General features: G+C 37.8%; 1 protein-coding gene and 1 long non-coding RNA gene across 2 annotated transcripts in view; one reads left to right on the top strand and one right to left on the bottom strand.

Annotated features, from left to right (window-relative positions):
- The window catches only part of LOC129579191 (fringe glycosyltransferase), a 28,173-nt gene extending 10,837 nt beyond the window's left edge, over window positions 1–17,336 (bottom strand). The window contains exons 1-4 of the mRNA XM_055468968.1: window positions 14,165–17,336; window positions 13,662–14,006; window positions 7,723–7,771; window positions 3,109–3,211 (exon numbers count right to left, since the gene is read on the bottom strand). Coding sequence (XP_055324943.1) covers window positions 3,109–3,211; window positions 7,723–7,771; window positions 13,662–14,006; window positions 14,165–14,326 — 659 coding nt within the window. The 5' untranslated portion in view covers window positions 14,327–17,336. The remainder of the gene's footprint in view (window positions 1–3,108; window positions 3,212–7,722; window positions 7,772–13,661; window positions 14,007–14,164) is intronic.
- Window positions 3,123–6,227, top strand: LOC129579197 (uncharacterized). The gene is made up of 4 exons (XR_008689201.1): window positions 3,123–3,230; window positions 3,364–3,536; window positions 4,771–4,907; window positions 5,793–6,227. It is a non-coding gene; the product is annotated as an uncharacterized LOC129579197 (long non-coding RNA).
- Window positions 17,337–17,608: the final 272 nt, after the last annotated feature.

Here is a 17,608-nt window from a genome sequence, read left to right as displayed (position 1 = left end):
ATCATCGCATTGATCGACATACGTTGTTCCGTATGATTAGTGGTGTTCGGTTCACAAAAATTTCTGTATTTCCCAAAAGGGAACGAACCAAAGACAGACACACAAACGCACGAGAAAAAAAATCGTTGAACAATTTTTCGACAGTCAGGTAATTACATATTATTATGTATTTTGTTTGATTTCTTTAATTATCTCATAACTGAATCTTTATTATTTCGACCGAAAGGCGGTCGATGGAGCAAGAGCGGCGCGCGAGTGTTCGCACACACGTTGAATTGCCGGTCAGAGGACGAAATGCCGACAAATTACTTTATGGGAAATCGGATGGAGTTATTTAATAAGCATTTTTTTTCACTTGCCTTTTCTTTTCTCACATCATTGGTTGTTTTTTGGATTGACTTTTGTTCTGAGGCCTGTGAGAGTTTCATTGCATTTAATTGTTCTATGACTGTCAATATGATTCGAATGAGATCTGAGAGAAAAACTTCGATGAGGGAGAGAGAGAGTGAGAGCGAGATGTTTTTCCGAATTCTGGCAAGTAATTGTCCGTAATGATCATTGTTTTCCGCAGACTTTGGAATTACGTTGAGTCATGTGAACGGCACCAGTGTGGAATAGATGAAAACGGTTCAGCGATTTTGATGACCAGTTCTCTTGATCATAGCGGAATACCTCGATATTAATAACATGTTCGAATCAGGAGTTGAACCATTTTTTTTTTGTTTTCGATTCCCACATCACGAAAAATTTGCATTTTCTCCAAATGCAATCAAGAGAAGATCCAATAATAGAAATTGACCGTAACCAAATTATACAAATGAATATACATGAGAATGAAAGAAACTCGTTCTCTAACTTTTCAGAAGCCGCAACACTTGCGCGCATCAAATAAGAATTAACCATTTACAGCTAGAGTGTGGTTTGGTGCCCTTCTCTTTCGCTTTTTTTCCAAATCAAATTAATTCATTTAAATGGGTTTCGAATTGAAAGAGCTCCGCATTTTTACGACATATAAGATGATCGCCAGCGAATAACACGTTGTACACAGTTCCGACGAAATAAAATCTTAAGTCGACAAAAAGTAATTGATTACAAATATAATCCCTTTATTTGGCTAACATACGGTTAGTATGAAATCCATTGAACAAATTTTTGTATCGCAGAAATAATCTCAAGCTACTCCAATTCCAATTGCTCTGCGAATCTGATTCAGATCCAAAAGCCAATGAATGTTTCACTTGATCACCGTCCCATCGATTAGAACATTTAAATTTTTCACCCGTTTTATGATCGATATTGAAAACACATCTGAAATGAACATAGGAAGGAAGATGTGCTATGACTGTATACAGGATATTCACACCTTTCTATACCTATTGATTTGAATTTATCTCAAATCATAATTCGGCATTCGAAATTCTCACATTTTTAATTACACAAATCCATGTTTTTTTGATGCTCAATCTGCTCGCCCAACCGATAGAAAGCGGCAAATCGAATACGGTAACAAAGCCCAACAATTATGAGATAAAACCGAATTACAACTTCTTTTTTTTATTATATTGGTTTAGTGTAACGAAAGAATCGAAATTGATACTAATTCTTTGGAAATTTGCAATTTTTTTGTAACATCTTCAGCCTTCGTTCGGCCGATGACAACGTCCAGAGACGAAAAAATATGACATTCCACATGTTCTGGTCATTTGAAGAGACGCGATTACGCTTTTTTCTCTTCTTATGTTCGTCTTTGCATTGAAGAAGTCAGGCCGGGCCGGCTGAAAAACGTTGAACATGTCAGAGAAAGTCAACCGAAAAGGCAATCAACAAACGCCTAAAATTTAATGGTTATCGGTTCATAAATTTAGAGATTTAAAATGATATACGGCCGGTAAAGTTTTCGTACTGAGACAGAGACAGCGATTGTTGGCCGGTGTCTCTGTTTGGTGGCTCTGGTTGAGCAAAGAATCTTTATATAATCAATTATAAAGCAAGACCACGACGACGAAAAAGAAAAGAGTCAAATGGATTGAATTCCTGTAATGGAGCTGCTGCGGCTGCTGCTGCTGTCGATGCTGTGCGGCACATCACAGTGATTTTGGTTTGCGATTTTTTTTTTCCATCGGCCAATTTTCGATGGAAGACGATCCATTTTTTTTTTCATTCGCTCGATATATTTTCTCTTCATATGCGATTGACAACGATTTGAAATGGCAAACAAACGTTGGCCAAACCAGTAAAAGAACAGATGAAGAATAAAAAAAGAGAATAACCACTGACACATTCGATTTGCAATCCAAAGAGAAGGTAGACCTTTAATTAGATAATTTACATAAATTATGAATATTCGGTGGGTCGATTCTTGGATCGTGTCGCGAGATTTGTTGATTCACATTCAACAAAAAAGTGTTGCTATTGCGTAGTTTTCGACACAATATTCTAAAATCGAGATAAATATTTAATCATATATTATTTGACCGGGTCGAATGTGCACGAACAGCATAGGGTCAAAGCAAGAGCGAACCAGCAAGAGAGAAAGAGAAAAAAAGAAACAAAGAAAAACAAAATACGAAAAGTTGAAATGGAAAAATGACAAATAAATGGGTTTTGATAGGAGCTCTCTATCATTTGAGTTTGTTGTTCTATCACTTGTTTCGATGGGATAGATGGCGAGCGTGCGCACCATCGATAACATTATCATAATTTTTTTTTCTGGTGTAATATCAGGCTGCTGCTGTGGTCGTGCAGAGAAAGAGTGATCGCTTGCGCGCGCAACACACGCACGCATAACAATCACCAAGCGTCAGCATCAACTTGATGCTATTCCAAAATCGTTATCAAGATAGCAAGATAATAAATGAAAAGATATGAGAATTCAATTTATTTCGAGCAACGGCACTATGACTTGTGTGCTGCATATGACGGCTCCGAAAATGAATGGTCTCATTATATTGAACATAAAGATATGATATACAATACACACACACACACACTCCCAATACACACACCATCGATGCAATCAATGCATTTTTATATTAAACTTTCGGAACGAACAAATGTAGTCAAAGAAAATGAACAGAAAAAAATGAAAAGAAAAAAAAAATTACTCACTTTTTTCCGCTTTCGAGAAAGGTGTCGAATTCAACGGACATTTTACAGCACAATGCCTTTCGTAGATGTCCCATGGAGCAGTTTGTGTTGATTAAATGACCGCCTAGAATGAAGAATATACGGTACATGATCAAAAAAAGAGAAATGTATATTAGTCGCTATTAGTTTCTTCGAATTATGAATTATGATTATTATTTGTATTTTGTTGGGTTATTTTTTTTTGCTTTGCTTTGCCGTGGACTTTTGTTTGGTTAGCGCGAGTGAGAGAGAGAGAGAGAGAGAGAGTCACGGGCAATGCGGTCAGCATCCAGTTTTCTCTCTTGGAACAACAAAATCAGCCAGAATTCATTAATATCGAAAAGCATTTGGATGTCTTGCGTGCATGGGGCAGATAGGTGGAAAAACATTTATGCTTCATTAATTTTTTGGTAAGTTATTTTCTTTCTTGGTTCAGAATTGTGTGTATGTCGTCCGTGGTTCTCTAAACGGTTTCGTATCGTTCCGTTCTTGTTGTTGCTTTTTTGCCTGATCGTTTCGTCGTCGTCATCGTCGTATCGTAATTTCCGAAATTAATAATTCGCCGGTTCGCTGCTTGATGGTGATATTTTTTTCAGGCATCGCTCGTTGCTCTTTTTTTGTTCGTGTGCCCTGCCAGTTCGTTGTTGTTGCACTTTTGACATTCATATTTTATATATTAGCTCATTTTCAAAGTATGTGGCGTATGCGTTTTTTTTTGTCTGACTTCGTCCGTGCATTCTCGCTGTTTGTCTCCGTTTTCGAACGCGAACTTATGAAATATAATATTTTTGACACTACAGGGGTTGACGTTTTATTAAAAATGAGTAAGCAATCTATACGAAAACGAACGAATCAACGGAAGAGAGAAAAAAACACACACCGAAGACAAAGCATGATTGCCAAACATGCGACGAAAAACGAGAACCAAAATGAAATTTCCGCAAAAAAAAAATTGTGACCAAAAATTAAAGAGCGCCAATGTGTTCGTTAATGCGCTTGTGCAGTGGCTTGTGCGCTCACATTTCGCTCGGATTTATTAGCCACACAAAACAATGACATCAATGTGCGTCACAACATCGACCCGTTCCATTCGCCATTTGGATTAGCCATTTGAATATTCATGTGGTACTTGGAAATCGTGGCCAAGTTAATCGTATCACATATAAAGAGTCTAATGTTTATTACGGTTGTTATCATTACATTAAACGATGTCCAATCGACAGCATAATGAGCGTTGCCAATCAAGGCATTCGACTCGTGTATTTTGTTCATTAATTTTAAGATAAATCAAACAGTCCATTCATAATCCGGCCAGCAACCGTTAACCTTATAAATATTCATGCTATCATTTTAATGACTTCATTTTGCAATGTGGCAACCCAAACCGCAATTAACTAACCGATTTGGTGAATCCACTCATACACATACACAAACACAAACACACGTGTGGCTAGAACGTACGAAAAATGTGATCATCTAAACAAGCTCTGCATAGCACATGTTCTCCGCACATTTGGTCACCATTAAAGAAAAAATGTCAATATTTTTTTCTCTCTGTAGCCATTCAATTAGCTCCACTTGGAAAGTGGAAGCGCTTCTAAAACACACAGTTGTTTTTAGATGTCCGCTCTTTTATTTTTGCAGATGTTGAAAACGAAGCTGTTGGAGTATCGAACAACAATCCAATGATCATAAAAATAAGCCCGGAATGTGCTGGATTCATCTATCTATGAGAGATGCAAGAATTTAGGTTGTGAAGCTCTAGCAATACGTATTTCCAGGTAATTTCCTAATAGCAAATGGCATCAATTTACGCCCGGACTATCATTCCATCACCGGTTTTGTGAATGTTATAAAATTTGGTGTTTTATTGGGCTTCAATTCCGATGCTTTTTCTTCTTCTCTTGTTCATTTGTTTGGTGTTCGAGCCGAAATGAGCACAGAAATCAATAAACCGAATACGTTGTAAATATTTCACATTTTATGGTGCATCTTTCGAAATGAGAGAGCGAGAGCGAGAGAAAATAATAAAAAGCTTTTACATTTTATCCGAGACCTTCACACATCTCAATTGTGTATGCCTTTCAAAATATTTTATTATGCACTTGAAAACGTTATTTCGTGTGTTGCGACTTTGTGTGTGCGTGTGTATGTGTGAAGTTTGCGCCTGAATTTCAATATGCGATGACAATTTCGGCGTGACAACGTACTGAATCCCAACCCATCGTCGTCATTCAACCGGAAAGGCAATTTTTTTCATCTCAATAAATGTAAAATCTTTTCAGAATTTTTTTTTTTCGTATCGTTTTTTCCGCAATTTACCGAAATTTTATGGATCTTTTGTCAACATTACCTCCTGCACGCGTGTGTGCCACTTCGGATAAAGTGACGACGATCAATAAACCACAAATCCATTTTTGCCAACAACTAACCGAATCCCCAAAGTGGCGGCGATTGTAATCAGCCATAAAACGGCTTTTAAAGCAATTATTAATTCTCGATTATTCACCCGGTGGTTTTTTTTCGCGCTCATTCGCTTAAATTGCTTCTAATGGATCACACACACTCACACTCACACCCGGTTGCTTTCAGCCTCATTTTAGCGGCGGATTTAAACAAAACAAAAAAAAAATTATTATTTGACTAATTTTTTTTTATTTTTCCAGCGAATCGCTTTCATACGAGATAAGTGGCGATTTCAAATCAATACATATATCACGGAGCCGACAGATTTACGTGCACAAAGGATGAGTTGATTATCATGGGAATTTGGATTAGAGCGTGTGTCACTCAATCATTTCGAAGCGTGTGTACATCGGGCGATAACGACGGCAATTCGAAATTGCCTCGTAACGATCAAAGTCCATCAAATTCACAGCATATTTGTGAAATGCGTTAATTTTGTCCCACATCCACACGAAATTACTGCAGTTAAATGCAGTTTTCGGATCGAAAATTGATTCAAATCTAAGATTAGGCAATATGTTTTTGTTGACGAATTAGAATGCCACACAAAGAAGCGAGCAAGATAAGAAAAAAAAGAGGTGAAAATGTTGAGATCTTTGTTTTCGTTATCAGGCCCAATAAAATGAATCTTTTTTACTCTTCTGTGTTTTATTTGAATTTTTCGTTGTTTAACTACGAGTAGAGCGTCAACGGACGGCATCGCACGAATGCATTGCCATTGCATTGGCAAAGGAGTTACGTTCAAATTAACGCAATGGCCTATAAACACATTTTATTCGATCATCATATATTACCATTATTTTAGTTGATTTGTTTTCCTCTCCCGCATTTTGTTCGGTTTCTCGGTTTTTTCGTCATTTAATTTGGGTGTATTTTTCGTTTTGGGTTTTCCATAAATTATTTGTGATGTGTGTTGGATTGAAACCTTTTAGTCACCTTTGTCTTTTGCGGTCAAATTTAGTTTTCGATCGACCGAGCGAATGAGTTGAGGCGAGTTGTGATATTTTGCTTTAGCTCCCCCACGAAAAATTAACACTGCATAATGGAACATGGAAATTAGATTAACTTGTGCATATATCAGGCCCATCTCGGCTCAGGCTCACACTGAACGAAACGTACCGAATTCGGTTTGGGTCGAGTCGAGTCGAGTTGTAATTTATTTTATTTGGTCATCTCTCTCTCTCTCTCTTTTTTCACTCGTCTCCTTTTGAGCGGGCGCTCGCGCGCGCGATCTCTCACTCTCTCGTGCATATCTTTCAGTAGTGTGTATTATTGTTTTGGCCATGACAACGAATTGATTCTCATCGTTGATGCTCTTCTCATCGCATCGTTGTGTGTATGTTTTTTTCTTTCGATTTCATCTATTTCGTTTTTTTTATGTGTTACTTGCCGTTCTCATTCCAAATTTTATTGGGTGTTTATTATTCCACATGACGAGAAAACGAAGAAACAAAAAAAAAAAAATAACATCAAAATACCCATACACATTCACACGCATTGATTTCGTTCCGTGTGATTTTTTATTATTTTGCATTTGAGAGAGTCAAGCGATTCGGGTTTCTTTTGGACGAACACAATAAGAAATAAACGGGTTCAATTGACATGAATATTCGTCTCATTCGAATGACGACTATCACTTAAAACAATAAACAATTCAGAGGCGAATGTCAAGGAACCTTCTATCACAGAAACGAAGAGAAGAACAAAAAAAGAAACGCATACACGGGACGATGTGCGAGTATTACGGCGGCGGCGGCCCACTCGATACGCTTTATCACTGGTAAATAGCCGAAAAAATACCGCACCAATTGATTTGTTGATTTCGAAATCGAATGAGAAGCCAATAAATCGTAGATATAATCATCTAATAAAATGAAATTGAATTTAACGTCGATTCGGTGTGTCTGTTTCACCTCTTTCTTGATATTGCGCCGAATCAAATTGTAGGCCTCTGTTTCTTCTTCATTTTTTTTCTTCGTTCACACCACAAAATAACCGCCACCAATACGAAAATCATGAATCACGCTACAATGTTTTTCCTTTGGATGGATTTTCGTGTCGATTGTGAAGCACAATTATTTCTACGTTTTTGAAGAAAAAAAAATAGTACGTTATTTCAATTATACTTACTGGTTTTGTGTTGAAAGAACTGGTTGTTGGTGTCGGTGAAAAACCATGTCTGCAAATGAACAAGAGAAGAAATGAATAGACGATACAAAAACCAAAGTGAATAGAATCATGAGTGAAATGGTATCGATTGATTCGATGGAAAATCAAAAGTCTGTCCGATCAATGGAAAAATAAATCAGTTCTCACGTTGAATGTCATTTTTGCGCACATTAAATGTTAGCTACTGAACATGAACGCATTCATTCTTTTCTCCTCCTCCCTCTTTATCTTTCTCTCTTGCTCGATCGTCTCGAGTCTTCAATGCGAAGAATGCGCGAGAAAAACGGTTTGCTTTCATACCAAAAGCGAATGCGGCAATTTTTCTCATTTAGTGAAGTAAACACGACAGTTAAAATGTGTATTCGATCGGTTTTTCTGTCCATTCGATACGCGGTGAGATTTAGGTGTTAGATCTATCGATGTGATATGGGCAACCAATCTCACAGTAAAACCAACTCTCGAGTCACTGCTTGCACTATATGCTTGCACAATTTTGCCGAGAGATAAGTGACTGCACACAGTAAGATACACATCACACGATACACTTGCACGTATTGTTTCGTTTTTATTTTTACGTGTCTATTGTAAAGGCACATACGGCATAGCTAACATACGTATATGTTCAACGCCAATAAATCGAGAGCAATTCATCGATTTTTCTTCGATCAAAGTTAATTCACAGCGTATTTTTTCTCGTTCGATATGTCCTTGTTCCATGACGTTTGACGTCGTTCGGAGTGAATTAATTGTCGTTTTTCCGTTTACCTATTTTATTATTATCGATTGAGCTTGTACAAAAATTGCTGTGTTATGGTTGAGCATTCGGCCAGTTTTCAATCTCGAGAAAATATATGGACGATATAACTGGATTTTGATTGGATATCATATTCTTTTTTTTCCCTATTGGCTGCTGTGCTACGTGTTATCGTTATTAAATTGAAAGTTGCACATTGAAGCTATCGAGTGAATTGGTATATTTCTTCTTTTTTTCTTTTCATAAATTTAATTTGATTAACCAGAACCGATAGCAACAAGATGCTCTCATTGATAATGGCCAATGTATGATTTGGTTTACCGTTTTTCACGCGATCGCTTCCAATGATATTTTTCTGGTTATTGCTTCGTTCGGAATATTTTAGCCGTAAATTGAGTTGTCATTTAATTAAGAAAAAATAATTCTCAAATAAAGAAAAGAAGAACGAGATACGTTCACCACCAAATGATGTATTGAATATCATCATCCTGATCATGTGAATCTGGTGATTTTATGAATATTTTCGAATGTAATCATTCCGACTGATCTATGAAAAACACACATTTTATCTACCTCATCCATCTGCAGAGTTAGAAAAGAATGTATAGAATGACAAAAAACGAAAATAAATACGGTTGCAAATTAGGAAAGACGAAAATAACAATTTCGTCAAAACACATAAATTAGAATTTTTATTTTTGAAGAAATACACGCATTGATTGATTTTCAAATGTTGTGATCGATGTTCTCTTCACTCATTTACCATGAAAACGCTCGTTCTTTGCCATAAGAATCCACTAAATTTTGAAATTTAAAAAGAGACCGTCTCTCGATTGCTCTGGCTCGACCGAGAAGTTCATAAAAAATGTTTTTAAATGCCAAATATTTGCACACATGCAGTAGTCGATCAAGTCAAGGTTACCGCAGTTAAAGTGTGCATGGAAAATGATTGAAAGAGATGACTGGGCGAAAGCGAAACGTTGAGTTCAAGAATTCCGGAAAAAAAATCTTATATTTATTCTTGATCATATCATTTGTCTTTTTGACTCGTACAAAATATTGCACCTTTTGGTTCGTTGCAGACCGAAACGAATACAGAGTCTCGAACCCATATGAGATCATTTAAAAAAGGCAAACGAGCACAACACCGACGCGGCGGCAACACAGCAATCATTACAAATGATACAATTCAAATTTGCAACTTAATTCATCTTTTTTTCTACGTGCCAAACATTCTGCGTCCAGGCAGCAAAGCACACTTGAAGCGCAATCTCCAGCCGCTGCTTTGTTTGCCAGCTCGGAACATACAAAACGTAAATTAACATAATTTGCAAAAACACACATGTTCTTGTTCGTCTGCTGCTGCTGCTGCTGCTGATGCTGCTGTTGCCGAGGCCTTTGTTTCACTTTTCGTTCGCCAATTCAATTCAGTGTGTTGTCGGTGCAATGGAATTGATTTATTTATTATTTATCGCGTTCGTTATGCGCGCACATTTTATGGAATTTTGTCGTTTTGAGGATAACGAAAATAACAACATAAAACATGATATGAATATGGAGCCAAAACGAAAGGAATGAACGAAAAAAGAGAGTATTTGATGTTCCAAACCGAAGACGGGAACAAACGAGTTGCAAGAGTTTGAGTATTCGGTGACTATAATGCTTTTTTCGTTTTTTTTTTCACGTCGTGTACTGTGATTCTTGCCATAGCAAACAATCTGTACACCGTTTGCGTATCGAAGTTCCATATTTCAATTGGACAAACGGCCCGAAACAAACGTAAAATTCAAAAAAGGGGGCCGTGTGTTTGTACTCGGGTACATATTGTCGACTTATCAGATTTGATATCAATTTATATTTATGTTATTTATATAGATTTCAATTTCATGTACTTGCAACTTGCCAGTGTGTAACATAATACCCGGCATATATCGTGTATGTATGACAGAACACAACATAAAATACGGATAGAACATAAAGTTGTGTGTCAGTGAATTTTGCAGTAGCAATGAGCACCCAGAGGGGAGAGAGAGAGAGAGAAGGAGTGAGCGAGCTAGCGAGCTAGCGATCGATCGGCACATTGTAAAGGCAGAATTTATAAACAAAACGTGAAAATTAACAATCTGCAAAAAAAGCCAAATTGGAAAAGCATTCAAGTACATTGCAACAAGATTTGTGAGCCACAAATTTTGACATCGACCGACCGCTCATGCGCGCGCGCTCGCAATGGCCGACAAAACCGAATGCAGCGAGAGGGCATCGCAATTTCAACTGGCGAAATAAAAAGAGGAAGCGCTGCGAAAACAAACTAAAATAATAATTGGATGCATAAACACATGTACAGAATGAATAATGGACCACAGATTGAATTTATTGATTTTATTACGAATAAATAGTTGACTTCCTTTAAACGTGAACGCGCGAGCGCGCTTCTACACTTCTTTCTTTGGCCACGACACACAGCACCAAGTTCTTGTCCAATTTCATATTTTCATCCATTAACAATCGTCAATTCGTACAGTGTGCAGTGCACTCTCTCGCTCGCTCGCTCGCTCTCTTTCTCTCTCTCTCTCTCAGCTTCCTTTTTCGCTTGTTGTTCTCGCTTTCTCGGTGCATACAATTGACTGCCGTACCAATGAACTGCACATTTTTGCATTCGAATTTATACACTGATTCCGGGGCCCCCGAATCGAGTGTCTCAAGTCGGTTTTGTGTACGATCGAAAGAGTGAAACAGAGCGAGAGAGCGAGAAATGAATGGTAAATGAACGGTGCCAACCATTAAACAATGGCATACACACGCCAAAAACATAAGCAACAACGAAAAATAATGGCGATTATGCGGGCGATCATTGTATTGAAATTTATTTTGAGAATAGGACGAACGTATCGATTTGCCATAAATTTATGCGTTGTTCTTGTTGTTTTCATGTTTTTTTTTCCTTTCTTGCATTTGTTTACATTTCAAGTGTATGCCATTTGATGTGCTGCAAAAGGAAATACAAAAGCCATGCGCAATTCTTACGATTTTTTGTGTGTGTTTGTTTGTTTCGTGCAGGAATTAAGAAATCGTTGAAAAGGTTGTCATTTATCAGAAATTATTGACATCCACTATACATTCGATTCGCTTGAACTACCGACACATTTGATGGCTTCGTGTTCTAATGCGGTGCATAGATGAACGCAACTTAATTAAAGCATATTTCAGTTAATTTATCAATGTCCAAGTAATATCATCTCAGTTATTACTTCTCTGCTAACTGGCTGTCATGCATTTAATGCGCAACATACACACAGACCAATTACAATTGGCTCCGCATTGCAATTTCCATGCGTGGGTTTCATTGGCTTACTTTTGTTTTACTTTCAGCTATGAAATATGTGGAAGAATGAATTGTTTTTTTTTTGTAGATTAAACTATTTTAATGAATCATTCAGAAGGAAAATGTGGATTTTTGCGAACAGAAGAGAGAAAAAACAATACGACTGTGGGAACGGAGATAATGAAAAGCCGTTGTTTAACGTAAATTTACCATTCTTTTGTGCAGAAAAAAAGCGAGATAATAATTTAAAAAAATTGCTATGATCAACAAATGAATAAAATTTGAATTCATAATCAACTGATTATGATTGTACAAAATGTCAAAGTTTTGGCGGTTGTGCTTCAAAGTTTGAAGCCAATCAAGTTTTTAAAACTTAGAATTTTTCTTCGAATTTCGTCAAATTTCGAAACATTTTTGTTCTATTTTTTTGGTTCAAATTTGGTTTAGGTAAAAATGTGTCAACTTTTTCCTTTCAATCTTCATTTCAGCGAATCTTCGTTCTTTTTTCTTTTGCTTCGTTCAAATGTACAAAAATCAATTTGATCCATTTAGAAGATAAAAATGTCGCATATTTTGTGTCGCTGTGTCCGCAAAAATGTCATTCCGTTGATGGCTCGGAATGTGTCGACTGTTTTGAAACGCGACCACAAAAAATCGAATGAAATTCTTATGCGACGCACGTAAGACTGGTTGATATTTTCAAACTGATATAAATATCATATCGATCACTACGTGCCATCCATAATGAGCAAAAGAACTGAGCGCGGCGGCATGTTCGTTATTTGTTTTACCAATCGTCATAAAACAACTTGTCTCCCTATTTATCCATGTTATTCACGCGCTTTGAATCGTCGATTTTGCATACCGGGTGATAGAATGATGCATTTCATCGTTGTTTCTAACCACTATCATTCCGACAATCAAACAATGAAAGAAGAATGAGCCGATGGCCAATTGTACGTTATATTCTGCGTGTCACTTTTTCTTTGCTGTTGCTGCTGTTGCAAAGTCACCACCTCTATATATTTTTCATTGAAGAAGTGATGTGTGGTGTGAATAAACTGAAAATTGCCCCTTTTCATTAAAATGCATGCGTTTCGTTGGCACTCACTTGACTTGTGTGCAATGATTTGTTGATATTAGTCAGTAGTTTATGTTGCGTCGTCGTCGCGTTTAAATGAGATTGTGCCGCACATTCAGAGGGTTCTCGCTCTCTTTTGCCAATTCTATTCATTGTTTATGAGCTATCGCCATTATTTAAATATAACAAACGGATCTCATAATATAATGTGCTATTGCTATTTTTTCTTCTTCTCTTCATCTCTCACTCACTCGTTCCAACTCAATTATTTCCACTCATTATTCACGATGAAAAGTGGGCAAATTGAAGAGGAAAAAAAACTACCGAACACAGAATTTTTCCTCGGCTCGCTGGATGGAAGCATGAAATAACGTAAATAAAAGCACAAGTTTATCGAATACACACGATCTTTGCATCGGCCAACAATCATTATTATTCGCTATTTTTGCCCCGTGAAAGCATTATTATTAACAAATTAAATTCTTCGAATAAATTATAAAGCGTGTAGAATTCACGTGAAACGAAGTCAAAGAACGTACGGGCTGTGGTAATGGTCTTGTAAATAATAGGTAACTTTGAATTGTAATTGCAATTGAAAGAGCGGGCGATAGACAAGAGAAAAGAAGGCATTCAAAATAGATCAACGCAGCAGAACGTTTGTAATGCAAATTGTAATTTGATACACAAAACGGACAGACAAAAAAGGTAACGAGTAAAATAAAATCCAATAAACTAAAACTTACTTGATCTTTAGCTAATTGAAACCACGTTTTGATTATAAGCGCTAATCTTGTGTCATGGTATAATTTAGTTGTTTTCACCGTGATGAATATGTCGTTGAGATTGGTTGTGGCTGGTTTTGGTGTACCTGTAACACTAAATTCGTGGATGTGTCGCTGTTTTAAGAGGTAATCGGTGACAATATCTTTGTGTTGATGTTCATTGTTTTTGGTCACTGCTGCGTTTACGGTTGACCATGATGGGCTCGATATTATATCGACCACTTCGTTGATTGCACGCATTTTATGGCCCACATCAATTGGATTGGCCGTTATTTTTGATGGCTCCGTCAGTGGTAAGTGATAAGACTGTGTGTAAGACATTTTCGAGAGAAGGAAAAGAAAAGAAAAGGAAATCATATGATTTAGACTTGGGTTAGCTCAGTTGGTCGTTGTTGTCGATGGCAAGGGCAGTGGTGGCGGAATTTATAGGCACACGTTGCCATCGTGAACTAAAAAATACATACCTCTAAATCCCTCAAACCGTTCACATTCTGATATAAGACCGAAGTCATGAACGCAACTATCATTATCACTGCCATCATTTGCAAAAGTCGTTTAATTCGTCGCAATATTTTAAATACACCGACAGCACTAGCTCTAATCACATCCTTGTGTAAGCACTTCATGTGATCCACTGACAACACAACACCACTTAATTGCTAACCATTGAACCATGATTGTTTATCGGACATTCGGCAAGTTTATCACTTTATCTTCTTTTTTTTGCCACCGTTAAATAACACCAAAAATTTCCTCTCAAAAATAAGTAATGTCACTTCTAATCACTGAGAAAATGTTCAACTAGCGCCGGTTCCGAAGAATTTAATCAAATCACTTGTCCGTTGTATATAGCTTCACTCATTTAACCACAACATTCTTCAAGTCAAAGAAACATTGACTTTAATAATTCGATTCAATTGATACGTTGTAGAAAACAAATCGCGGTTATCGTAAGAAATCGGCGCTCAGAACCACAAAATCGAATAAAAATCGAGTGCAGGAGGTGCGTGTGTACGGTGTGCCAGCGACCGAAAGACTAAAGTTAAACTGAACGCTGTATCAATTCAAACCAACTGTTTTACCACAAGTGATTTGAGCCAATGTTTTGGATTAAGCAGTGCCGTATATTAAGTGTTCAGCAATGCTTCTCAATTCTCTTCGATTCGCTGTCGTTCTTACTTCTCCTCGCCGTCGTAGTCGTCGTCGTGCGCTCTCTCGCTCCCACTCTCTGTCTTGAGTTCATTCATTCTCTCTCCACCGTTCGTTTGGTGTGTCTCCTTTTCACTAGTGTTATATTGTAAACAGACACGGTCGGTCGCGCGCCCGTTCGTACGCTTACCAACTCACTCACTCTTGTTCTATCCCTTATTCGCCCTCATCGAGCTAAGTGCATGGACAATGTGTTGCGCGATCATGTTCTGAATGGTTTAGTTTGTGCGCTCGTGCTCTTTCGTTGATATTCGCGGAGAGCGCAATGTGCCTTGCTGCCGGTTAGTACACAATTTCAGAGCCAAGGGGATCGTTGCGTTTGAGAGAAAAAAACAACAAACACAACCGGGAATCATCTGAGAGGAACGGCAGAGTAGCGACACGCGAAAAGAAAGAGTCCAACCATGAAGAAGCTGATGTTGTGTGGATAGCAAGAAGATGTGAAGGAGAAAGGAATCACGTAACAACAAACGCAACGCAAATCAAGCACCAGAACTATTCGCAAAGGTAGCAGCTGAACGCAGCATATAAATATTGTTCAACGAGATCAAACCGAATCTCAAGTATTAGAAACGAAAAAGGAAAAAAAATAGCAACAACAGCCAGAAGAGAAAGAGAAACAAACACCACTCACCGAGAACGACATGAAATGAGAATAAAAAATCAAAACAAACGCTAAAACGACAGCACCAGAAAATGAAGACAAGAACACGGGCGAGATGCCAACGCCAAAGCATTGAGGCTATGCATTGCAATGCAATTGCCGCACTTCCAAAACCTCCGACAAGAGAAGTAAAGAACTAAGAAGAAGAAAAAAAAATGTAAATAATAATAATTTGATAGTTGTTTTGCGGCGATTGGATTTTGTGTATGTGCATGTGCACCGCTTTCAAATGTGCACTGCAGCACTTAGTCATACTTATTTCGTTGATTCGGTGCGTTTCTCGATCACCAGCTCGCCGTACACATACAAATACACACACACACAGTCAGTTTTGCGCACTTACTGTATGAAACGGTTCATATTTTATCGTAATCCGTTCCATATTTATATTATTCGAATCTTTCTTTGTCCCCGGCGAAAAATTCACTGCCTGTTGGCAACGAAAGACGTTGAATGCGAAGCATTGGGCTGTTTTGTATGTTACCAAACACAATGGGATGAAATTGTATGGAAACAAAAATGACGAAAGAACAAGACCAAAGAGAGTAACACACAGAAATGAGAGAAAAGACAAAAAAAATTATGAAAATAAACCGCAAGGAATATTATTTGGTTTCGCCTCGCCGATTATTTTATTTTCTTTTCGTACTGATTTTTTTCTTCTCTCTTCAATTCGTTCTGTCTTCTTTCGTTTCGTGTGGTGAGTGTGCTCGCGCGAGCACACTTCTTTGGCTGTTTTGCGCGCGCACGCGGGCCTCTTGGCTCATTGTTCTTATTGCTCCGTAATTATTTGCTGATTCAAATGCCTGTTTCAGTTCATTTCACTCGGGCGATGTGTCGACGGCGGCCAACGTGATCAGAGCTGAGCCTCGGCTTTGGCAAAACGCAAATGAATGCCCGAGATTATTGAATGCGCTGCACTGCACTGCGTGGTGTGCTGTGGCTGTGCTGTATTTGTTGTTATAGTTCTTTGGCTTGGCGTAGGCACAATTTTTAATGTGCATTTATTTCTCCATCCACACGACCAACTAACATTAATAATAGCAGCGAAAGCGTGGTAAATTTGAACTAGAGCCATGCCAAAAGAAATGGCCAATCATAAAGTAACATACGAATGTTGCACCATGCAAACAACCAACTTGCAATTGATTGCAAATGCGCGCATGCTCCAAGTCGACACACACACAAACTCGCTCGCTCGCTTGCTCGCTCACTGGCTCTTTTAAATTGAGAGGAGTGCGCGCGCCCGCGATTCACATCTAGCATATGCACTGAAACCATTGTTAATAGCAATTCATTTACGAGGTTGAAAATAATGGAATCGAATTGAAAACACACACACACAGCGTACAAAATGGACTTGAGGGCTTATAGAAAACAGCGCCGATAACAACAAACTGAACAGGGATTAATGTAATATCGTATTATTAATCGTATCGTTGAGAAGTCATAGCGATTTCATGAAATGGTCCGTAGCCAAAGTACAGGAGCAGTACAACAGCCGCCGCCGTCGCTGCAGCCTTTCGTTTTTTTGTTTGAAAAGTTTCAACATGAAGTATTACTTTTTTCATTCAATTCAATAAGAATGAAGCACATGCATCTATTCGTATGGATAAAACTGTTTAAATAAGCAAATATACGGACAGAATTCAATATACGATTTGCTCGAAGAGAGAAAAAAAAACGAAATCAAATAAAATTGCATTTGTTGAATAATTTTCATTACCACTCCGTCCATGATTAGCGACGATTGTTTGACAACTGAATATCCACTTTTGTTTATGCTCAAAACCGTCAATGCGAACGCAACACAAACCGAAAACGGTATAAACAATATACACACACAACAGCAGTGTCCGATCGAATGCGTTCGATTTGTACTGTATAACCAAGTGTGTTTGTTTGGGTGTTAGTGGTGCTCTGCATGGGTATGCGTTCGGTTTGTGTTTAGATAAACATAATACGATGTTTTGTTTTAAACTATGGAAAAAAGTACACACAAAGCAAAAATAATGCGACACATCGCACAGCAAAT

Source organism: Sitodiplosis mosellana, unplaced genomic scaffold (assembly GCF_009176505.1).
Source record: "Sitodiplosis mosellana isolate CC-2019 unplaced genomic scaffold, AAFC_SMos_1.0 Smas_scaffold_6226, whole genome shotgun sequence".
Lineage (NCBI taxonomy): Eukaryota > Metazoa > Arthropoda > Insecta > Diptera > Cecidomyiidae > Sitodiplosis > Sitodiplosis mosellana.
The sequence above is the reverse complement of the archived record's forward strand: the minus strand, read 5'-3'. Positions and strand labels throughout refer to the sequence as shown.